Raw genomic sequence first — 25,259 nt, forward strand, 5'->3', positions numbered from 1 at the left:
AACTATTACGTCCCTGTAACCTTTGTTTTTTTCATTGAATTTCAAAGGTTTTTTTAAAATTCCATTTCCTAACTATAACATCCCTGCAACCTTTGTTTTTTTCTGTGGATTTTTAAGGTTTTTGAAAAATAGCTAATTCCTAACTATAATGTCCCAGTAACCTTGGGTTTTTTCAGAGAATTTCTATGTTTTTTTAACTAGTAGTCACGTTTGCAGAGTGGCTCTAATCTGCTCTCAGGAATCCAGCTGTGTAGGATTTACAGGAGATACCAGGAGGGCTTCTTGGTACCAAAGGTCCCTCAGGAGTAAGGTGGACTTAATTTTCCAACCATTAGTGTACCACGGGCAGCGTTTACAGAGTGGTGGAGAAAGGGGGCATGGCTTCTGAAGCCCTCTAAGCAATCCCACTGTGTGGGACCTATTAGAGATAACAGGAGGGGTAGTTGGCCCCAAGAACATCCTTGGAAGGCAACTATACCTCCAGTAAGTCCCACACAGCAGGTTTGCTGAAACCTGGTAGGAGGCACGCCCCCTTTCTTCACTAGTCTGCAAACACACCTCCTGGTGCACTACTAGTGGGGGATGAAGTCGCCTTGGCTATTGAGGGTCCTTGGAAGCCAACTGCCCCTCCTATTACCTTGAGTAAGTCCCATACAGTGGGTTTGCAGAGAGCTTTTAGGTGATCATGCCCCCTTTCTCCATCACTATGCAAACACACCTCTTGGCACACTACTAGTTGGGTATTAAGACCCATGGCTCTTGAGAGTCCTTGGGGGCCAACTAGCCCTCCTGTTACCTCCAATAAGACCAGCACAGCTGTATTGCTGAGAGATCATCAGAGGCCGCACACCCTTTCTCCACCACTCTGCAATTGCGCATCCTGACACACTGCTGCTTGGGGATGTAGCCCACTTTAGTCCTGAGGCCCTCAGAAGGCAAGGGGACCTCATCCCCCCACCAGCAGTGCACCGAGAGGCGGGTTTGCAGAGTGGTGGAGAAAGGGCGGGTGGCCTCAGATGACCACTGTGTGGGACTTACTGGAGGTAACAGGTGGTCTTGGTGGTCTCTAAGGACCCTCAGCAGCCAAAGGGGCTTCATCCTCCAACCAACAGCATGCCAGGAGGCTTGTTTGGAGAGTGGTGGAGAAAGGGAGCAGGGCCTCCAGTGAGCTGTTGATTTGAAAAAAACGATTTTTTAGGAATGATGGGCCACGTGGTCCCCAGGGCTTGCCCCTTTAAAAAAAAATATATATAAAAAAAGAGAGGGGGGCTGCGTGACACTCCTCCCGAGCCAATTCTGGCCCTGGAGATCCGACTCACCTAGGGCACGGCCTTTATATATTTTAAAAAAATAGGGGAGGGGACTCGCAGCCCCCTGCCCAGACCAATTTCAGCCCGGGGACCCCATCCCCTGTGGCCAGGCCGTAATATTTTTTTTTAATTTGGAGGGGGCCCGTGTGGCACCCCTCCTTTGGCCAATATCGCCCAGGGACCCCATTTCCAAGATTCTGGCCTCTTCACTGGGGACCATGGGGGGAGGCTGAAGGTCCTTGCAGTCTCAGCCAGCTCCTTGCCTCCTGAGGGAGCAGGCATTGCCTTAGAGACCCAGAGAGCTGCTCACATGCAGCTCCCTGGATCCCAAAGCAATGTCTGTTTCCCTGCTGGCTTCACAGTAGGCAGGGAAACAGACTTGCTCTGCTTTCAGCAAGCAGGAGAATGTTGTGCTCTCGCTTGATGAAACCAGAGCCCTTGTTTACTATGGCTTGGCGGGAGCAGTGCTCCAGCCAAGCCTTATCAAACTGCAATGTCCCAGGGTGGTCATCCCAGTACATTGCTGGAGCCAGCCCTGGGGGTGCAGTCCCCATGGCCATGTAGGGCTCCTGGATGGGGGTCACACAGCCCCCCTCATTTCTGAATTAAGCTCCGGGGAGGTTGTGGTCTCCAGGGCTTGGGGGCCCCAACATACTCCCTTAATTATGGTCATAGTACGGAATCGGCTCTTATAAAGGCTACGGAAGAAATCAGGGTTGCTGTGGATCAGGGAGGGAGGGCGGCACTAATCCTGTTAGACCTGTCCGCAGCATTTGATACGGTTCACCATTCCATACTGTTGAACCGTCTAAATACCTGTGGTATTCAGGGGAAGGCCTGGGAACTCCTCAGGTCATTCCACGAGGACAGGAAACAGATTGTTGCCCTCGGAGATTATCAGTCCAATCCCTTTTCATTGCCTTGTGGGGTCCCGCAAGGGTCCTCACTCAGTCCGACTCTTTTTAATGTTTATGTTAGTGCACTGGCCCCAATAATAGACACCTTTGGTTTCGGCCTCACATCATACGCCGACGACACTCAAATTGTGGTATCACTGACACCGGAGTACGAGGCTGATGTAGAAGGTCGTTTTCAAGAGTGTATGCTAGCAGTAGATAACTGGATGGCAAACAATTGTCTCAAACTAAACTCAGAGAAAACTGAATTTATATTGTTTGGGAATAACACCAGCTTTTGGACTCCTTCCTGGTGGCCAGACCGAATGGGGAAAGCCCCGGTGCCAACTAGAAAGGTTAAGAACCTGGGGATCATACTGGATGACAAATTGACCTTAGGACCGCAAGTAAACGCACTAGCCTCTAAAATCAGCTATACCATTAAAATGCTGAGAAAAGTCCTGCCCTTACTGCCTAAGGACAGTAGACAAACTGTAGTTGGTGCTACGGTAATGTCCAGATTGGACTACTGTAATGGACTTTATCTGAATATGCAACTAAAAGGATTAAAGAAACTGCAGTTACTGCAAAATGCAGCAGTTAGATTAATTATGGACTCTTCAAAACCCTGTTCCGTTTCCAAAGAGAGGAAAGCTTTACACTGGCTCCCAGTAAAAAGCCGTATACAATTTAAAGTACTATGCCTGGCCTTTAAGGCCTTACATGGCATAGGTCCAGAGTTTCTACAGCAAAGACTGCGCTGGTACGTTCCAGGCAGACACCTGCGTTCTGAAGAGGCCAACCTGGTTTGGGTGCCACGTATAAAGAAAGCCCGTTGGGGAGGCAAAAGTTTTATTTATGGCACAGCGAAGGCTTGGAATGAATTACCTCGCCATCTGAGATCCTTCACCGAGCTTTTACCCTTTCGTAAGGAATTAAAAACGTGGCTCTTTTCCAAAGAGTAGTCTGCCTCCTTTTATTGTTTCCTGCCAATCTTTAGAGAATCAAGAAGCGCCAGGACACCTCCGGGTAATTGTTGCGCTCTATAAATGACATTAACATTAACATTAACATTAATTGTTGTATTTGTGCCCTGGGGAGTTGGCGGTCTCCGGTACTTCAGAGGAGGCCATAGGGCCTCCCCCCACTTTTTTAAAAATAATCGATGTGTCCTGGGGAGGTGGCGGTCCCCGGGACTATGTGGGAGGCCATAGGTCCTTCTCCCGCTATTTGTTTAATAATCTATGTGCCCCAGAGAGGTGGAGGTCCCTGGGGAAGGTGGGCATTTTACATAAATGAAAAAATAGTGTACCCCAGGGAGATGGCAATCCCTGGTGGCGTGTGGCTTGGGCCAGAGCCCCCCCACGCTTTAATATTTAACTTAGCCCCAGGAAGGTGGCAGTCTGTGTGGTAGTCTGAGGTCTCATGGGGGGCCGCGTGGCCACCTGCATTTCTCGTGTGTCTTTCCCTGGGGAGGTGGCAGTCCCCAGGGCTACAGGAGGCCTGCGCATGCCCTGTATAAATAGTTACACATGCCTCCGGGACCTGGCCCCCGGGGGCCTATATTAAAAGAAGCACAGCAGCCCACAATTAAAAACAAAAATCTGTGGAAGTTGGGCATCCAGTGTGACTCCTGCCAAAAAGTTTTAAAAATACATAATTTTTTTGCCCCAAAGTGTCCTTCTTGGACACCCCCCTAAGAGGCCTTGGTGGTCAGAGTGTTTCTACCATGCCCTCTTTTCTTTTTTTTAACATTTTTTCTTGTTACTCGATTCAACCGAGTCAGCAGATGGCTGGCAACTCAGGAACGAGATCAGGAGGTGTTGCGAATCCTCCGCGTCCCCAGATATACAATAGGAAATTTCTTCAAATATCTCCAAAACTACTAATGGATTTACGTCATTTGCCAAAAAGGTTACTTTCTGGACCAAGAGCTACCTTTCTGCCGTATTTGGTGTAATTCCGTTTAGCAGTTCAGGCTGTAGCCGTGTCTATCATTTCCTATGGAAATTAACATGGAGAAAAAGCGTTTTGGGACCCCCCCTTTTTCTCGGCCCCCGCTTGACCGATCACCACAAAATTTTTAATCCAGAAGCTGAGGTGACTGGCAAATTGGTTTTGAAAATTTCCCAAAGATTTGTCAAATTCGCTAAGGTTATTAGCAAATGGAAAAACAGTGGGGCATATTATCAAGCATGGCGTTAAAATTATCACCGCTTTAGCAGCAGAAAACTGCCGCTAAAGCGGCGATAATGGGCTTGATAATATGCCCGTGAGAATTCCAATAGAAGCCCATGTTGACACCAGAACATGGGCTTCTATTGGAATTCTCAAAGGCAAATATCAAGCCCATTATCGACTCTTTACCGGCAGTTTTCTGCCGCTAAAGCGATAATTTTAACGCCGTTTCTTGATAATATGCCCCACTCTTCCTATGGAAACTACATCCTAACTAAACTACCTACTGGCAACCATAAATATATATATTGTGTGAAAGCTGTGCCTGCCAGTGAACAAGGGCGTGCAGCCCGAAACGCGTTTGGCAAGAAGTTCGGGCAACGAGGTGCCACCCTTCTGGTTCTACTCACCATTGAGAGGCATAACTCACTTGAGAAGGCTTTTTCCACAAAGGGCAAACTTTGATGATGGATTTTTAGCAGCCCGTCTGGTCGCGGAAACTGCCCGCCACAGAAAAGCAGATCTAGAGTCCAGGATGTTTGTGACTCGAGACTCGTGAGGTCCTGTGGGTGAGAATGCAAGTACACATACTGTAAAGGACTGTGACATCGTAGTCCACCCACTGTGGTTTTAATGAGCATTTTATTGAGCAACACATGGAGCCCACTGAGGGAATACTATGCAGACACTACAAGTACCAAGATGCCAGGATGCCTGAAGGCGGGGCTTATTTTGAAATAAAAATGGTGATTGCAATATCCGTGTGTGAAAGCTGTGCGTGCCAGTGAACAAGGGCTTGTAGCCCAAAACGCATTTGGCAAGAAGTTGGGGCAATGAGGTGCCGCCCTACTGGTTATACTCACCATTGAGAGGCGTAACTCACTTGTGAAGGCTTTTTCCACAAAGGGCAAGCTATGATGATGTGTATATATATATATATATATAGCCTGTTTTTTATAGCTGACTGTGCACATTTTTCACTTTAAAATTAGTCAGTAATTGGAGACGCATCATGTGATCAAGCTCCCAAGAGGAGTGAAACGCGTCATGGAGGACACTGGTCCTAAAACTTATCCATCACTGATAGCACAAATTCATACATGCACCTGGTAAAGGTTCCCAGTGTACACCAATGACGTATTCCCATAGAGACAATTTCTGATAAACTATATGGACGTTCATCATAAATCCTAAACATTTTTGGGGGTGGAGGATCAGGGGTGTTTCTGCCAAGTGAGCCCGGAGTCACAGTCACAAACGTCCTCTTCTTCCTGAATAAAAGTGAGATTATGCTGCATACTTGTTCATATTTTAAGTAGTTCGCACAGACACACGTTTTAAAATAAAGTTCCTAATACCCGCATTCTCTGAACAGTTAGCTTGCTGCCCCATCCCCCTCCTCCCTATCCTCTGTTGTGTGAATCCATGGACTAGCCTCCTCCCTCCTGCCATGCATGGTCTGATGTGCTGCCACTGCCCTCAATTTAGTATGATGTACCAGTCCACTCCTCCTGCCCTCCATTGCCCAATTCTATGTCCCATCATTGACCTCCTGCTTAAACTCTGTGCTTAGCTTGCTGCCCCTATTCTCCTTCCCCTGCCCTCCGATGTCTTTGTGCATGCCCCTGCTCCATCCTTTTTGCCCACCATGTTCCATGGACCTGCCACTCCTATCTACTCTGAGTGTTCTGTTGAGCTGCCACTCCCCTCCCACCTGCCTAGCATTGTCAGATGACTGTAACCTGTCCCTGCCACCTCCACCCTGCCTGTCCACATGCCATGCCCCTATCCTCTTCCTCCTGTCCACATGGTCCATTGTACTGCCACACCCTTCTGCCCTCCCTGGTCTGTTGTGCTGCAACTGCTCCTCCTGCCTGCCCCATGCGGTCTGTTGTGAGGCCCCTTCCCCTGAACTTTCTTGTCTGTGCACAGGTCCTGACCCTCCCTTCTATCCTCCATCGTCCTTTGTGCATGCCCCTGCACCCTCCTTCTTGCCCATCATAGCCATTGTGCTGCCACTAACCCTCCCACTTGCCATGCATGGTCTTCTGTGCTGCCATGGCCCCTCCCACCTTCCCTGTGTGGTCAGTTAGCTGCCCCTGAACCCCTCCCACCTTCCCTCCATGATCTGTGTGTATGCCATCACAGTCTCACTGTTGCTCTTCATGGTGTGTCTTGCTTCTAGTGCCCATCCTGTCTGACCTCCATGGCTATCTTGCTGCTCCTGCCCTGCCCCCTTGCCCCCAGCCCTCTGTTTACATGTGCAGACCCCTACTCCCTCCCTCCTGGCTTGTCTGTTCCATTGTAATGCCCCTGATCCATCCCTCCTGCCCTTTATGGTCTGTTATGCTGCAGCTTTCTCTCCTGTCTGTCCATTATGGTCAGCTAGCTACCATTGCCTCTTGCCCCTCTGTTCTCTGTTGTCCATGTGCATGGTCCTGTCCCCTCCCTCTTGCTTTCTATGGATTGTTGTGCTGCACTCCCGTCCCGCATGCATTGTGTGGTGTATTGTGCTGCTGCAAACCCTGATGCCTGCCCTGCAGGGTCAGTTTGGTGCACCTCTCCATGTCCCTCCTGTCCTCTGTTATCCAAGTCCATGTCCCTACCCCATTTCCTTCCATGATCCAATGTACCATACTTGCGAACATTTTGAACTTGGTAAGAGGGAGATTTTGAAAAAAAACTGGGTTATTGATTTTCCCCTTTGAGTTACATTGAAAAAGAGGAGATAGGAGATAGATCAAATAAAGCCCATTTGAGCTTAAAAACATTAGACGTTTCCTGGCTGAATCGGGTCTGTTGACATGTATGGTTGTACTACCATTGCCTCTTCCTTCTGCCACAATGGTCTATTACATTGCCACAGCCTCTCTTGCAAGTCCTGTATTGTTGGTTTGTTTCCCCTGCCCCCCTTTCCACTGCCCTCCATAGTCTGTTGTGCTGCCACGGCCCTTCCTGCCTGCTCAGTGTGGTTAAATTTTTGCCTTTGCACCCTCCTACCTGCCTTCAATTTTCAGAGTCCGTGCCCCTGGCCTCTGCCTCTCAACAGTATCCTAATGAACAACTAGATTGCTAACATTCTATATTTATTACAAAAGTGTGGAACGCCTGACGTCATCTTGATGTCATCAAAACTGTAATACCTAGAGCATTTCCTTTAGAAATTACATATAATAGAGGGTCTTATTGGCATCAAAATTATGGTTAGTGCTCTAAAAGACTAAAATAAGGACTTATTTTCTGAGTTTTCAAATAGCGACAAAGCACTTTTAAATTATTTGTTATCTTTATGTTTTTTTATCCAGTTGACCACTTGATTAAATGTTGCACTTAGGGGAGAGGATGTGGTGTTACTTCCAGAACTGCAGACTTTGCAACTGGGGACCAGGTTGGAGTTTCTGCTTCAGCTCGACATTCTGTGATTCTGGTCAAATTACTTAGTCTCCCCATGTCTACAACCAAAATGAATTTGTTCTTGTGTGATGTAACCAATGCTCATGTAAAGCACTCCAATACCTGACAAGTCTGCACTATATAACACTGCAAAAACACAAAATAATAAGTGTTTTGCACACTTCTGTCATTGGGCTATATTTGGGCTACATCTGGGTGATTTTGGGCTACATTTGGGCTCTTTTGTCTTTTGGGAGATTTATTTGTTATGAAGTTTCCTAATTTCCTCATGTACTGCAGTCTCCTCAGTAGGAAATACTTTCAGTTTTTTACTTTGATTCCATCAAGAAGGCATTCAGATGTGTCGCACATTTGCCATAAATTCAGAATGTTAGCACTCTTTTTGCTCATTAGATCACTGTAGTAAAGCTACTGCTCACCAGGGAAAACTGCTGCTGGTATTGAAAGTGCATGTTTAAGTCTGCATGTCAGAATTTTTTTATGAAATAGAAGAGGATTTGAGAAGTCACTCAAAATGTGCCCTAATTTTTCTTTCTGCAGCACTAATCATACTTTTTATGGAAAAATGAACCCCCTCATTTTGTTCCTTTTTAAATTAAATGTTTTAAGAGTTACCACTTTAATCCAAGCAAGATGGCTTCTGGTGTGCCATACGTTTATCATAAGTATGACTGTTAGCGCTCTAGTTGTTCTTTGGAACACTCTGGGAAGCTGCAGTAGAACACAAAGGAATCAACTGACAGTCTCTGCCCTTGTTGGATGTACATGTTTTACTGAGAATGTCAGACTTCATTCTCACATGACTGAGAAAGATAATGTGAATTTAGAGAAAATATGCTCTCAGTTTAGCTTATAGATCACCTTCCAAACCTCTGTGGGAAAAGCATGAGAAAATATTTTTCTCTCAATCATGATATCCCAGCAGAAGGCTTTTTCACATGGTGAAATCACCTTAGAACATACCACAATTCCTAAAATGAGTATGGTACCATCAACAAATGATTTATAATGTAACTAAAGTCTTAAAACCTTCTATTAACTGCAATGCTTTTTAATGAGGTGCTATCATGTATATTGGTCCCAAGATGGCTGCCAACACTTCTTGGATGAAGTGCTGACAGCCAATCAGATCTCAGGATGAGATGTGTGGTTAGGCTCCGCCCACATATATATATGATTTTACTTTTGATTTTCTCAGGAGCTACTGAACAGATTGACGCCAGACCTGCAAAAAGCACTTCCCTGACCTGAGGACTACCTCTCTGCCAAATTTCAAGTAATTCTGTTCAGCCGTTCGGGCTGTACCTTGAACTAAAGGTCCCTATGGAAAAATGCATGGGGAAAACGTGTTTTGGGACCCCCCTTTTTTCTCGGCCCCCGCTTGACGAATCACCCCGAGACTTTCAGGGTAGGAGCGGAGCGGAGCGCCCCACCTATTTTGAAAATTTTGCTAGGATTCCTCAACCGGCGCCAAAGTTATTCCAAATAGAATGTTGCTGATTTCCTATGGAAACACGGTCCTAACTATAACTATCTACTGGCGACCGCCAGTAGATAATATATATATATCTTGTTTGTCTGAGTTCTCTGAATAAACAAGCAGATATTTGACAAGAATCCCGTGGTCCGTGCTCCCTTGTACTCAGCTGGTTTGACACGAGTGAGGAGAGTTCTTTGCTGATATATATATTGATATAGATATAGATATAGATATATAGATAGCTATATGTATAGATATATATATGATAAAGGAAGCTGGGATGTCGAGCACCCTTTCATGCTTATGTGGAGCACCCTATAACACCATCGACACTCTGAGCAGCTTCAGATTTTCATGGTGTTGGAGGGCGCTCTATATAAAGGGGCTGCTCACCACCTAAAACATGGGATTTACCAAACGTTCCCAGCTTCCTTTTTAAATAATTTATGTTGTACTCTAAGCCTGGCTCTTCATGAAATTTCATCTCTCTTAGCATATGTCACTATTGAAAGCCAGTAGGTCATATATACATATTACCTACTGGCTTTCAATAGTGAGGAGGTCTACATGGCCCCCCTCCTAGAACCATAGCGGTTTCCCTGTCTGCACTGGTGCAGGCAGAAAAACCTGTGCTTGCTCTCTCTTGACAGGAGCAATTTCAAAGCTCATGCCAAGCGAGAGCTGACACTAAGTCTGGTCCTAGCCAGAATGAGCATGAAAAATGCTCCCACCTGCTGGGAGCGTACTTTCATATTTTTCCCTGCCCGCACTGAAGCAGGCAGTGAAAAACATGAAAATATTGCTCTTGCCCACAGGGAGCTGCATTTTTAGTTGCTCACTGGGTGGGAGCAATGCTAGCTCCCACAAAAGAAGATGCTACGGCGTTGCTTTAGGTAACTTCAGAACAGTAAGTAGAAAACCCCTTTCCTGCTACAATTATATTAACTCCAACCATGGCAAGTTGTTGAGCTTAATGTAACTATTCATTTTATATTTTGAATGCTATGGCTAGCTAGCTCCAATCCAAAATTAGACTATATTACGTTTTATTAAAGCCCTTGCCATGTTACCCTATGGGGCTAGCAGCAGTACACTAGGTAAACATTACTTTAGCTGTTTTTCCCAACCAGGGCATATAAAACATTTTCTATATTCTTCCTGCTTTTTATAATTATGCACCCAACCCATGGGGCACCTAGGGCAGACCATAGGGGTGGATTATAAATAATTGAAAAGGTAGACTTGGACTTTGGAAGTGCTTTTAATTCCAAAGTCAAATTTGGACACAGTTTTATTTCAAAACCACACTGCAAGGCAGGCTGAGCTTTAAAATGACATCGGACACCACAGCAGTGCATAGGGGCCTCTAAACCTACATGATCTATCATATACCAGGGCTTTACAGGTAGGCTGCCCTTACTAATTGAAATTATACTGATCAGCATATACCTTTAGAGGTTACAGCACTGGCCATGCGCCTGGTTAGCATAACCCAGGGCACTTTCAGAGTCAGTAGCAACCAGCATCAGTCCAAAATGGGGGAGAGGGTGACGAGACAAAAATTATGACACACATATATATATATATATATATATATATATATATCCAGAAATCACTGGTGCGTGGAAGACGTAGTAGACATCTATAGCTCCAAAAACACTCGCGGACACGGACCTTTGGTAAAGTGCTTATTTTAATCGATTCATGAGGCTGTCGTCATAACGTTTCGGCTCCGTGGAGCCTTGATATATATATATATATATTTCAATGAAAAGGTACAGTTAACAACTGGAAGGTCAATTTAGATTTAGGAGACAGAATAGTGTCCCTCAAGATCGGTGAGGACATTATTTCCAGCATTCTGAGGGTACTTTGCCGGTCAAATTTGAGTTGTCCATCAGCCCAGCGAACAACTCTGTACATTGAAAGGAGCTGCCATACGGCAGTCCCTTGCAATGTATAAAACGTTTGGTGTACGTTGGCCTTTAGTTTTGACTGACATATTCCAAACCTTTAAAGTGTTTTTATTTTTATGAAACAAATTCCCAAAGTGGGAGATTGTTTTTGAAAAACAAAACACAAATTACCCCCACATTCTGGATGCTTTATCCCAGTTTGTGGGGGTCATTATTGTTTTTTCTGGCCCTCATCACCACGTTTTTCCAAGCAATGTCATACTATCAAAAAAGGCATTACACCGTCCACCTTAAATAGTGAATATGATGTAATATCCTTCCTCTGACGGATCCTACTCCATCATGCCTTTGGTGGAATGTTCCTTCAACGCTGTCAATGGGGGTCAGCATCGACAGAATAATAAAGGTCCGCTCAGCTCTAAATAAGACAGGTGGACAGGGGTTTAGTGGGCAGGATACTATATCGCATTTGCAACAAAGTACCCTGTCTGCCAAACTCCAAATCGATCCCTGAGTCATGGTTCTGGCTGAAACTTGGCAAACCACTGAAATAAAGCAGTTATGGTTACCTACTCAAATAATTCACACAATAACTTATGAATCCCATATTGTTGTTCTCCTTTTGCTCTTTCCTTTTTTGCCGAAACTATTTGTGAATTTGTGTTTTCAGCATGGCTGTCAGCATAAGTGTGTGTGTTTTAAAACAGAGTGCGTACTCTGTGAATATAGGCTGTTTAGCTGACCACAATTAGGAGTGGAAGAAAATAATAATTAAGTAACTTTTGAGAATCATTCGCCATAAAAAAGAATACAAATCCCTCTCACACACATTAATCAAGACTAAAAATTATCAATTTATGGATCAATTCTGTTTTATCGATTTTGTGATGTGAACAAAGGGCAGGGGTTAGGGAAATATACATGATACAGCCTTGATGCCTATTACCTGGAGGCTGGTGGTGATAGCCTTAGAAGAGGAATTAGGACCTGAGGAGAAAATAACTCAATCTCAAACACCCCTTTCCTCAAAACAAATCTAATAATCTTCCCTCCCCAAGTGCACTCCCCCAGTGTGCAATAATAGGGCTGTCCTTTCCTCCACTGATGAGTAGTTGGTATTGGTGCAGTCAACACCCATGTGTGGATCGTTGTAGTGCTGCCTCTGAGACCTTTTCTGAGGTGGGCGGGAGTATGTGGAGCAGTCTGAGATACTTGGGGCATGTCAGCTCATTGAACTCCATTGCAAGAATGCTTAGTTGGGGCTCCCGCATATTGGGGTATGACTCCAATGTGTGGGCTGCAGAGAGGGAGAATCGCTCCATGCCAAGTAAGTACCACAGTCTGTGAAGTCAGGCAGTGTAATCAGGGACTCTAGTATTACTAGTGTTTAGTTGAGGACTCTGTCTTATAAGATTTATCAATTTAAACTGTAGTGCATATGTGCAACCTTGGACACCAAACCTTATCAATCACATGCTTTGTCTATTCACCTGCCACTTGTTCTTTCAGTCACAATTTCTGAAATGCTCAAATATTTGCAAAATATGTTTCTACCATAATGTAATATCTTGTTTGCACAGTGATCTTACTAATGTGTGATAGCAAAGCTTTGACTATAAGCTAGCAGACCTTCCCTTAATGTCAACATGTCTGTTTCAACATTTCAAACATTTAGGGCCATATGTAGGTAGCCCAATACCGGTCGGTAACGGCCGATTTTCGGTAAAAATCCCGTTACCGACCGGTATTCAGGCTGTTGGTATGTAGGGGGGACATTTCAGGATTCGGTAATTTACCGAATCGGTAAAATTACCGAATCGGTAATTTTACCGATTCGGTAAATACCGAATCCTGAAATGGGATGTAGGGGGAGTGTGTGGGTGTAGTGTGGATTCGTTATTTACCACCAACTAAAAGTTGGTGGTAAATGACGAATGTCTTAGAAAAAGCATTATTTGGCCCTTAGAAGTGTGCAATGTGGCAGACATACATGCCCTTAGGGCATGTATGTGTGCCACATGTGCACACATGCAGGAATCAGGGGTGCAACAGGGTGTCACTGTGACACCCTGCCACCCTTGATTGTGCTCCCCCCATTACCGAATCGGTATTTACCGATTCAGTAATGGTAACTGGCTTCCCATTGATTCCTATGGGCCTCCTGGCCCATAGGAATCAATGGGAAGCCAGTTACCATTACCGAATCGGTAAATACCGATTCTTAATTACCGACCAATTCCGATTCGGTAATTTTTACCGACTGATTACCTACATTGCATTCACCATCTTCATAAATACCGAATCGGTAAAATTCGGTATTTATGAAGTGGTAAATGTAAGGCTACCTACATAAAGCCCAAAGTGACTTATTATGTTTTGCATTACATTTCTAGGAATTTATTGCAGTAGACTCATTAAATCATGTCATTTAAAAGGGAAACTCTCGATTTGTATAGAGTTTCAATATTCGTAGTTCATTTAATATTGTAAAATGTTAGTGGCAAAGCAATATGTTTGACTAAATTAAGAGTTAACCATGGATTAATAAGAATGTACAAAAAGACTTGAAATAATATGAAAAATCATATTATCTCTACTATCTCATGTCCAAATTGTCAGATTACTAATGCTACTCTATGGGGATACTTAAACCTCAGATACATAGGACCTGATTCACAAAGGTAAACGTACACTTTTGTGTAAGTTAACTATTTTTTTGCTATCCACAAACTTCAAGGTAATGGTAATTTTTCAACTGCAGAGACTCACCAGTCAGGTCAGAGAACTCCGCACATAAAAAGATTGGCCTGTCCATTAATTTCTATATGCTCTACTTGTGAATATCTGTACCCTGCCTTTATGAGCAAAAAGGTCTACATATGGGTGACTAAATAATATTTAAAATTAAGGGTTAGCCTTTCAAAAGAGGTATCTTGATAAGTCAGATTTGCAGTTTACAACTTGCTCAAGCAAAATACCTGTGCGAACAACTATAGTTTCCTGATGTGCAGCCAGCACCCATGTGCTCGCATGTGTGCACACATATTCACATGTAATAAGCCCAGTGCTGCTTACCCTAGCTGTCTCACAATGCCCTCATCTTAAAATGCGTACACTGTTGATAAACATGCACAGTTCCTTTTATCATGAGATTAATGGGAGGGAGGCTCAGGTAGTGAGAGTCAACCACTGTAAATGTCTAAAACCAGGTGATCAAAAAGCAAAATATTTGGGCACGCTACTTGGGTGGAACCCATTTTCAACAATGACAAACCACACTGTATAGATTTCCTAAAATGAACGTAAAATTGAGTTCAGATACACTTATTACAGGATAGATGTGGTGCCCCATCAGGGCAAAGCTCGTGCCAATTCTTCTCCACCACATTCAAAAGCAAGGTTACCAAATGATTCCATGTTAACACGGATGCAATGCTCTACTCAAGGGGCCCGATTCACAGAACTAACTTAAGACAAAATTCTAAACTTACTACCATTTTGGTATTCACAGAAGGCACTTACTCATTTTGGTATTCACAGAACGCACTTACTCATTTCGGTATTCACAGAAGTTAGGAGTCCTAACTTTAGGACTCCTAAATGCCTTCTGTGAATACCGAAAGTCTTAAAATTAGGATTTTTCTCAGTTTAGTAGTACTATAGTTAGGACTCCTAACTTTAGGACTCCTAAATGCCTTCTGTGAATACCGAAAGTCTTAAAATTAGGATTTTTCTCAATTTAGTAGTAGTAAAGTTAGGACTCCTAACTTTAGGACTCCTAAATGCCTTCTGTGAATACCGAAAGTCTTAAAATTAGGATTTTTCTCAGTTTAGTAGTAGTATAGTTAGGACTCCTAACTTTAGGACTCCTAAATGCCATCTGTGAATACCGAAAGTCTTAAAATTAGGATTTTGCTCAGTTTAGTAGTAGTAAAGTTAGGAGTCCTAACTTTAGGACTCCTAAACTGAGAAAAATCCTAATTTTAAGACTTTCGGTATTCACAGAAGGCATTTAGGAGTCCTAAAGTTAGGACTCCTAACTTCTGTGAATACCGAAGTGAGTAAGTGTCTTCTGTGAATACCAAAATGAGTAGGTGTCTTCTGTGAATACGAAAATGGTAGTAAGTTTAGGATTTTGTCTTAAGTTAGTTCTGTGAATCGGGCCCTTTGACTTTTGCAAGTCAATTCTTTCGTTTATAAATTCAATTCGAGCAACTGAAGTGAATCAGTACTGCAACTCTCAGAATGCATTTTGTTGTAAACATAAGAGGACAGAACCAGTGCATTTTTGGTGGCTTGGAGTTAAAAAAAAAAAACAGGATTGGAATTCCGATTTTTGCATTGAAAGCAGCACTTTTGCTATCTTACCTTAACAGATTTTGCAGGTCAGGGTTCTGGCCTATACGGGTCATGTGCCTGAGTATTTTTACTATATTTTTAAAATATTGCCAAAGGGCAAGTTACGCTCCAAAAAGTTGGTATATCTCATCTGGGATGTCATTGAGATCTGCTGCCTTTGCAGAGGCACATCTTCACACACTCTTAGTAACAGGATAACATTTTCCTCCTCACGATCAATTGCCGTCAGGTCCTGGGCCTGTTTAAACTGGGCTTCCGTACTCTACAGGACATTTATCTCTAACTCCTTTTTTCTTGCCCGTTTTCGATATCACTGTTCCTCTGAAAAAGGTCTTAAATGCATTCCACACCACTCTGCACCAACAGAGTTCCTATGTATGTAAAAAGCACCAGCGCCTGTATACCCTCACAAGTGATTAGCCGTGCTCTACAAATCCGAGTTTATTGAAAACATTGTTTAATCTTTAAATTACTTCATCATCAAAATCTTTATTTCAGCTCGTGGCCATAAAAGAACATGTTGAACACATCCCACAAAAGCAATAAAGTCACCAAATATAATTTACAGTTAATATACAAGTTCAATATGGTACATCTCAATAAAATCCATCAATAAAAAACGTTTGGAGAATAAAATACAGTTAAGAAGAGATCAAAATATAATAGCAGGGAAATCCCCCAGTTCATCAGATAGGCCACTTCTTCTGTATAAGCCCGCACATATACATCAGGAACCTTGAGACAGTGAAGTGGATACATTGTCTAGTATCGCTTCTTAGTATGCTGTACGCAATCCTATTGTTTCTAAGACCCAAGTTACGTCAGACTTGTAAAATCTACTTCTTTCTAAACCCATGGTATGTTGGACAGAGAAGTGCAACATGCTAGGCGGTTTCTACCACCCGGGGACAGAAGAGGAAAAAACGAATGGAATTGCGATTCCATACAGTTGTAAAGGAAGAGAATTCCCATTCACAATTTAATGTGTTTGGACTTGGCAAAAGGAGGTTCAACCTCATCCAAAAACATCTCCAAGCTTTAGTCAGTTTAAATTCCAAAACTGTAGTAGCGAGAGAACCCACTTACTTCTCAATACTATGCCAGGATCTTAAAACTATGATGTCAGCCAGCTTTGAAGGGATTTATGATCATATGGCCTCCTAATCAGAATAGGACATACATAGGCGCCTGAGCTGATAAAAGTAGAGTACATTGCTATGTATTTTAACTTAAAGGTATTTTCGCTGTGCATGAAAAGTGTGTATTCCTGACATTCTGAATATTTCACCTTTTGGATGTCCACTAAATCCAAACTCTGCTATAGCACCTTTATTTCTTCCCTCACACAAGAGCCTCTCTGTGTCCTAGTCTGCTTGAATGAGCCAGTGATGTTTTCTAACACACATAGAGGGACATTAAATGCCCCACCCAGTGCCAGTGGTGCCCGAAAAGAGGGTAGTTCCAACAGGCGCCCCTCCAACAGGGGGAGCTCATCATCTATGATTGTCCAATAGCAGCTGGTCACTGAGAACATTTCCTGAACTTTCTTAAGGTGGAGCAGTGGAAAATGAATAATGTTTGACAATTCCAAATAAATAAGCAAATGTAAATGTAAATGTAAAATGTAAATTTAATACTTGTATAGCGCACTACTCACCCGCAAGGGTCTAAAGGCGCTTGTACGAATAACACTGTGGAACCCATCCTGGCTTTCCCTGTGAGGCGTCCACTCCTGGGCACCCCCAAGGTGGAGGCCAGGCATCCTTAGCATTGTGGGGGCCATTGTGGAGATTAAGCAAGCTATTGCCCAGAGTTGCAGAGTGGGACTCCATGATTGGAATAGGTACCGAGGCGAGAATTATCAGGTCCGTGGAATTTTGAGCCCAAGACCCGCCGAGGCGAGGAATTGAACCCTGGTCCCGGGCCAGACCTCTGCATCAGGGTCTGCCGCTCTAATCATTGAGCCACACTTCTCCACCATTGAGGCGCACTTCTCCAAATTCAATAACTTGTTTTGCTCTGACAAAACAGTCATAACACATATGGCATACCAAGGAGGAATTAATATCATGGTTATATTACACAATGGCTTTTCGACTTACATTTCTACAGGTCTCGTCCACAGGGTTGCAGGTTTATCACACTGATGACCAACATTTGACTGACACCCCTTGCATAATATAGTTTGATACCGAGATTCAGTCAGTTTGATGAAATGGCATGGAATATGCATTTCCTGAAGTGCAGTTTTCAAGTAATTCACTTCACCAAATCAAAGGATTTCTCTGCATCTAGAAGCCTCAAGCATTTTTTAGTTATATGTATGAACTTTAGGCACCTCAAAAGCAAAAAAGCAAAAGCTTACCGCTGAGTCATCACCACTGTTCATGATCTGGCTCCAGGAAGCTTTGCTGCAGCTAGACAGCGGTGCATCTCCTATGTGAAGCTGCTCATCGTGATCAGAAACATATGACTGGACAGTCAGAAGCAGCCTGCTGCTGTGCTAAAGGTACTGGTGCCATGATCACTTATCTTCATGTAATCTCTCTGCCTTTTTAGGTGAACAAAGCAGGAGCTCCCTTCTGGAAGACGACCCTGCTAAGTATCTGCAGTCTCATCAACAACAGAAACAGTCAAGCAGAGGAAACAGGAGAGGAAGCAGATGAGGAGCTCGTTATGAGGAAACAGTTTCCAAACACTGTTGATGGGTTTAACTTGGAAGCCATGTTGACAGTATTTCAACTTCAAAAAATATGCCACAGCAGGGGACTGCAGTACTGGGAGGTAAACAAAGAAGTACGCCAGTTGAATTTTGGACACCAAATCTCCTCTGAAAATGTGTCATTATTTTGATGTTGTTTTTGATCCATGAATTGAAAATATATAATAGGATGGAAAAAAATTCACTTACTTATAAAGTTAAAAAGATTACACTGATTTGCAGGGTAGGGATGTTTCTCCCAGTATCAATATTTAACCAGAAGGATAGCTGCAGTGGGTCACCACCTGCTGCTGAATTGTGTCCAAACTAGACCAAAGTTTGAATCCTGAGTTGTCGACTCATCCTTTCATCCTTTCGTATCTGTAAAGTGCCTATCAGTGAGCTGTGATATTTACATGCTCTTTTGTCCTGTCCATGACTGCCTTGACAAGCACAGTGATCATGGACAGAAAAACAAAGCAATGGTCCTCGCTGCAGGCCATGGACATGGGGACATATTTACAAAGAATTGGCGTAGGGCAACGCCGCAAATCATTTTGTTGTGCTGCCCAACACCAATTCGAAAGGGCAGGAATGCACCGTATTTACAAGATACATCCTGTCTTTTCAGCCAGCTCCGGCACACATTTTGCAGCTGTGCACCAATGCAAGCACCCTTGCACGATGGTGCAAGGGTGTCTGTGTTTTTGGGACAATTGTTTTTATGCAGAAAGGTGATCCTAGAGGCGTTTATGTCTTTTTCTGTGTTCTGCAGAATGCAGCACATGTGAAAAGAGTAAAATAAGAGCAACATTGCACCTTGTTAAGCCTGATCTAGGGAAGCACAAGGTTTTGGCACTGCCCCAGGTATACCTGATATTGTAAATCTGGTGCAGCGCCAAATTCCATAGGTGTTGAGTGGGAACACCCACAGCAACACCCATGGTACACCTCTTTGGTGCAGAGTAAGACAAGGCAGCAACTTGCGCTGCCTCGCCTGACTCCATATCTACAAGGCCGTGAAAAGCCACACATGGAGGGTTTATGTGGCCTTGTAGTTATATCTCCCTAAGATCATAATTAAGGCTCTCTGTTTTCCATTTTTACGGATTTTTCCTTATAAATACAGACAGAAAACAATGTGTTTTCTGTCTGCATTTATTTTTAAAAGTAGATAAATACAGAAAATGGTGCTGCTTTTAAGTGACTCTCCGTGCTGTCTTTAATGAATTATAGCATAACAGCTGAGCAGATGTCCAGCATGCGAAATTAAAAAACAGGATGACATTTCTTTAAAAAACTGGATGTGCCAATATACATTTGTGTTATAATGCGAGTATTTCCAGTGGATGTCTTGTTATGTAATAATTGGCAGCTTAAATAGCTAAAACACGACAGACATCAAAGTATAAGTGTGCGTCTATCAGTTAAATACAAATGGAAATGTACAGTTTTACACCTTCATTTATACGCAAAACACAAAATAAATATGGATAAATACAGATAAAATGGCCCAAAAGTAAATATGGATATATACAGACGAAAATGTTAAAAAAATGAATACCATAAAACCGGGAGCTCTAATCATAATGTAAGTACAAACCTAGAATTCAGCTAAATAAATTGGGGGAACACTGGTGCAATATCACAATATAGCATAAAATACCACTACACAACACATAATTGATGTTATTGAATGTAACCCTGCGCCAGCATTCTGGACCAACACTCACTTGACTAACATTTGGAAGAACATTTCTCTGCCCCTAATTAGAACTTACTGACAGAGAAATCAATAATATTGCAGCCGTAAACACATTTTAGAAATTGAAAAACTGTTAATGATTAAAAAAGCAAGAAAAGCAAAAATATCACCTTTGCAAGGATCTAATTGTTGGAAAGTGGGTATTAGTAGTGGTACATAAACATCTACCAATGGCAACAAAGCCACTAACACAGTCTAGGGCTCACTGAAGGTCTCAATAGATTATTCCCATGCTCAACCCTGTGCCGTTTGGCAGCAAGTAGACCGGCTTAACTTAGGAGACAGGCATGCAAAGCATTTAAAAACATAAATTCAGAAAATAATTAGGACACAGTACACAATAAAAATCCAAGACCCATTTATAAAAATAGGAAATATTTGTATCTTTAAAAGGATATCAAAAGAACAAACAGCCAATGCTCTGACAAAACAGTCATAACACATATGGCATACCAAGGAGGAATTAATATCATGGTTATATTACACAATGGCTTTTCGACTTACATTTCTACAGGTCTCGTCCACAGGGTTGCAGGTTTATCACACTGATGACCAACATTTGACTGACACCCCTTGCATAATATAGTTTGATACCGAGATTCAGTCAGTTTGATGAAATGGCATGGAATATGCATTTCCTGAAGTGCAGTTTTCAAGTAATTCACTTCACCAAATCAAAGGATTTCTCTGCATCTAGAAGCCTCAAGCATTTTTTAGTTATATGTATGAACTTTAGGCACCTCAAAAGCAAAAAAGCAAAAGCTTACCGCTGAGTCATCACCACTGTTCATGATCTGGCTCCAGGAAGCTTTGCTGCAGCTAGACAGCGGCGCATCTCCTATGTGAAGCTGCTCATCGTGATCAGAAACATATGACTGGACAGTCAGAAGCAGCCTGCTGCTGTGCTAAAGGTACTGGTGCCATGATCACTTATCTTCATGTAATCTCTCTGCCTTTTTAGGTGAACAAAGCAGGAGCTCCCTTCTGGAAGACGACCCTGCTAAGTATCTGCAGTCTCATCAACAACAGAAACAGTCAAGCAGAGGAAACAGGAGAGGAAGCAGACGAGGAGCTCGTTATGAGGAAACAGTTTCCAAACACTGTTGATGGGTTTAACTTGGAAGCCATGTTGACAGTATTTCAACTTCAAAAAATATGCCACAGCAGGGGACTGCAGTACTGGGAGGTAAACAAAGAAGTACGCCAGTTGAATTTTGGACACCAAATCTCCTCTGAAAATGTGTCATTATTTTGATGTTGTTTTTGATCCATGAATTGAAAATATATAATAGGATGGAAAAAAATTCACTTACTTATAAAGTTAAAAAGATTACACTGATTTGCAGGGTAGGGATGTTTCTCCCAGTATCAATATTTAACCAGAAGGATAGCTGCAGTGGGTCACCACCTGCTGCTGAATTGTGTCCAAACTAGACCAAAGTTTGAATCCTGAGTTGTCGACTCATCCTTTCATCCTTTCGTATCTGTAAAGTGCCTATCAGTGAGCTGTGATATTTACATGCTCTTTTGTCCTGTCCATGACTGCCTTGACAAGCACAGTGATCATGGACAGAAAAACAAAGCAATGGTCCTCGCTGCAGGCCATGGACATGGGGACATATTTACAAAGAATTGGCGTAGGGCAACGCCGCAAATCATTTTGTTGTGCTGCCCAACACCAATTCGAAAGGGCAGGAATGCACCGTATTTACAAGATACATCCTGTCTTTTCAGCCAGCTCCGGCACACATTTTGCAGCTGTGCACCAATGCAAGCACCCTTGCACGATGGTGCAAGGGTGTCTGTGTTTTTGGGACAATTGTTTTTATGCAGAAAGGTGATCCTAGAGGCGTTTATGTCTTTTTCTGTGTTCTGCAGAATGCAGCACATGTGAAAAGAGTAAAATAAGAGCAACATTGCACCTTGTTAAGCCTGATCTAGGGAAGCACAAGGTTTTGGCACTGCCCCAGGTATACCTGATATTGTAAATCTGGTGCAGCGCCAAATTCCATAGGTGTTGAGTGGGAACACCCACAGCAACACCCATGGTACACCTCTTTGGTGCAGAGTAAGACAAGGCAGCAACTTGCGCTGCCTCGCCTGACTCCATATCTACAAGGCCGTGAAAAGCCACACATGGAGGGTTTATGTGGCCTTGTAGTTATATCTCCCTAAGATCATAATTAAGGCTCTCTGTTTTCCATTTTTACGGATTTTTCCTTATAAATACAGACAGAAAACAATGTGTTTTCTGTCTGCATTTATTTTTAAAAGTAGATAAATACAGAAAATGGTGCTGCTTTTAAGTGACTCTCCGTGCTGTCTTTAATGAATTATAGCATAACAGCTGAGCAGATGTCCAGCATGCGAAATTAAAAAACAGGATGACATTTCTTTAAAAAACTGGATGTGCCAATATACATTTGTGTTATAATGCGAGTATTTCCAGTGGATGTCTTGTTATGTAATAATTGGCAGCTTAAATAGCTAAAACACGACAGACATCAAAGTATAAGTGTGCGTCTATCAGTTAAATACAAATGGAAATGTACAGTTTTACACCTTCATTTATACGCAAAACACAAAATAAATATGGATAAATACAGATAAAATGGCCCAAAAGTAAATATGGATATATACAGACGAAAATGTTAAAAAAATGAATACCATAAAACCGGGAGCTCTAATCATAATGTAAGTACAAACCTAGAATTCAGCTAAATAAATTGGGGGAACACTGGTGCAATATCACAATATAGCATAAAATACCACTACACAACACATAATTGATGTTATTGAATGTAACCCTGCGCCAGCATTCTGGACCAACACTCACTTGACTAACATTTGGAAGAACATTTCTCTGCCCCTAATTAGAACTTACTGACAGAGAAATCAATAATATTGCAGCCGTAAACACATTTTAGAAATTGAAAAACTGTTAATGATTAAAAAAGCAAGAAAAGCAAAAATATCACCTTTGCAAGGATCTAATTGTTGGAAAGTGGGTATTAGTAGTGGTACATAAACATCTACCAATGGCAACAAAGCCACTAACACAGTCTAGGGCTCACTGAAGGTCTCAATAGATTATTCCCATGCTCAACCCTGTGCCGTTTGGCAGCAAGTAGACCGGCTTAACTTAGGAGACAGGCATGCAAAGCATTTAAAAACATAAATTCAGAAAATAATTAGGACACAGTACACAATAAAAATCCAAGACCCATTTATAAAAATAGGAAATATTTGTATCTTTAAAAGGATATCAAAAGAACAAACAGCCAATGTAGTGAACCAGAGATATGAATTTTTAAAGAATAAGCTCTTTCCAGCACTTAGTCACCTTATGGAGGTTTTTTAACCAAAGTTGCTCCAAACTTCTGGAACTTCTTCCTGAAGTTCCTCTTGAGGGTCCAAAGGGTCCAAAACACAATTGAAGAGTCTGGAAGCTCCAGGATGGTCCTTGAAAGTTTGGGACCACAATTAACACAATGCGCCTGACTAAAACTTTTAGAAGTCCACTGGATGCACTCCAGGCAGGAGACTCTTGTTGGAGTTGATGTTATGTTATGTTATGGTAATTTAGATTTGTTGAGCGCTTAATACCCAAAAGGTCTCTAAGCGCTGTAAGAAGAGTAGCGTTGAATCCAAGCAATACAGTTACAGTTACGCCCAGGCTTCTGTGAACAGGATGGTTTTTAGTTGTTTTCTAAAGGGGAGAAGGCGGTTTTCCGCCCGGAGTTGGCTAGGCAGCCTGTTCCATAGAGTGGGGAGGAGGGAGGAGAAGGCCCTTCCTCCTTTGGTGACGTAGTTGAACCTTGGGCAGTATAGGAGGCTCCCTGTGGAGGACCTAAGTGTGCGCCCTGGAACGTAATTTGTGAGTCTTTGCTTGATGTAGATGGGGGCTTGGCCATAGATAGCTTTGTGGGCGATACACAGGCCCTTAAATTTAGCTCTTTGTTTTACGGGCAACCAGTGGAGGCGTTGTAGAAGGGCTGAGGCTCGCGCGTGCCTTGGTAGTTTAAAAATGAGCCTAGCGGCATCATTCATAATTATCTGGAGTTTTCTCACTAAGGAGTCCGGGAGTCCGATATACAAGGAATTGGCGTAGTCAAGGCGAGCCAAGATAATGGCAGACACAATAGTTCTCATGGCGGAGAATGAGATAATGGGGGAGAGCCTCCTGAGTAGCCGGAGAAGGCCCACACAGGTGCCAAATACCATGGAAACTTGATTGGCTAGGGTGAGTTTGTCATCCACTTTAATTCCCAGGCTTTTAACCACTGGGATCGGGACTGGGGCCTCGCCCAACTCCTGGGGCCAGTACAAGGAGTTCCAGGGGTTGCGGTCATCCGTCATGGCAAGGACTTCGGTTTTGCCAGGGTTGATTTTAAGAGAGTTAGCCGTCATCCAGTTGACTGTAAAGCGTAGGATCTCTTTTGCCCGGGATTGTGCTTGAGGGGAGTTATCAATGTGAAGGATGATTTGGGTGTCGTCTGCATAGTTGAAGATCTGACACTCCATAGCCGCCAGAGCCTTGATAAGGGGACTGAGGTAGATATTAAAGAGAAGGGGTGAGAGTGCGGACCCTTGCGGGACTCCACAGGGTAAAGAGCCTCTCTCCGAGACCCAGTCACCCATCTGGATTCTTTGGGTGTGGTTTGTCAGGAAAGAGGTGATCCATTGTAAGACAGATCCCTTGTTTCCTATAGATCCTAATCTTTCCAGGAGAGTGGCATTGTTGACCGTGTCGAACGCTGCCGATAGGTCTAGAAGGACCAGCACACAGGGCTTTTTAATGTCGGCAGTCCGTCTAATATCATCCAGTACTGATAGCATCACTAATTCTGTGCTATGGTGAGCTCGGAAGCCGGCTTGCCTGTCCCCCAGGAGGTGATGATCCTCAAGGAACCTGGAAAGATTTTGCAGGACATGCTGTTCTAGTATTTTAGCAAGAAAGGGGAGTTGGGAGATAGGGCGGTAATTTTTCATGTTCGAAATATCCACACCGGGTTTTTTGAGAAGGAGGATGATTCTGGCTTCCTTGAAGCAGCATGGAACCTCCCCCATCCGTAGAGAGGAGTTTAGGAGTGCGAGGATGTCCTGCTCAATTTCTGGAAGTGCTAGATTGAATATTATAGGAGAGCAAGGATCGGCTGGCGAGCCTGATTTGATCTTTTTGGCCAGGCATCAGAGGGTTTCTATGTCAAGGGGTTGGAAAAAGGAAAGGGTATCTGTAC

At 43.1% G+C, this 25,259-nt stretch overlaps 1 protein-coding gene across 2 annotated transcripts in view; it reads left to right on the forward strand.

Annotated features, from left to right (window-relative positions):
* Window positions 1-25,259, forward strand: part of LOC146855976 (neurotensin/neuromedin N-like) — a 142,060-nt gene that overhangs the window by 108,552 nt on the left and 8,249 nt on the right. Inside the window, exon 3 of one of the 2 annotated variants that reach the window (XM_085650691.1) lies at window positions 18,113-18,337. In XM_085650691.1, the coding sequence (XP_085506817.1) occupies window positions 18,113-18,337 (225 nt within the window). Of the gene's footprint in view, window positions 1-18,112; window positions 18,338-21,080; window positions 21,218-25,259 lie in introns of those variants that run through there. The other variant, XR_014980891.1, reaches the window with a different exon arrangement.

Source organism: Triturus cristatus, chromosome 4_1 (genome assembly GCF_964204655.1).
Source record: "Triturus cristatus chromosome 4_1, aTriCri1.1, whole genome shotgun sequence".
NCBI lineage: Eukaryota > Metazoa > Chordata > Amphibia > Caudata > Salamandridae > Triturus > Triturus cristatus.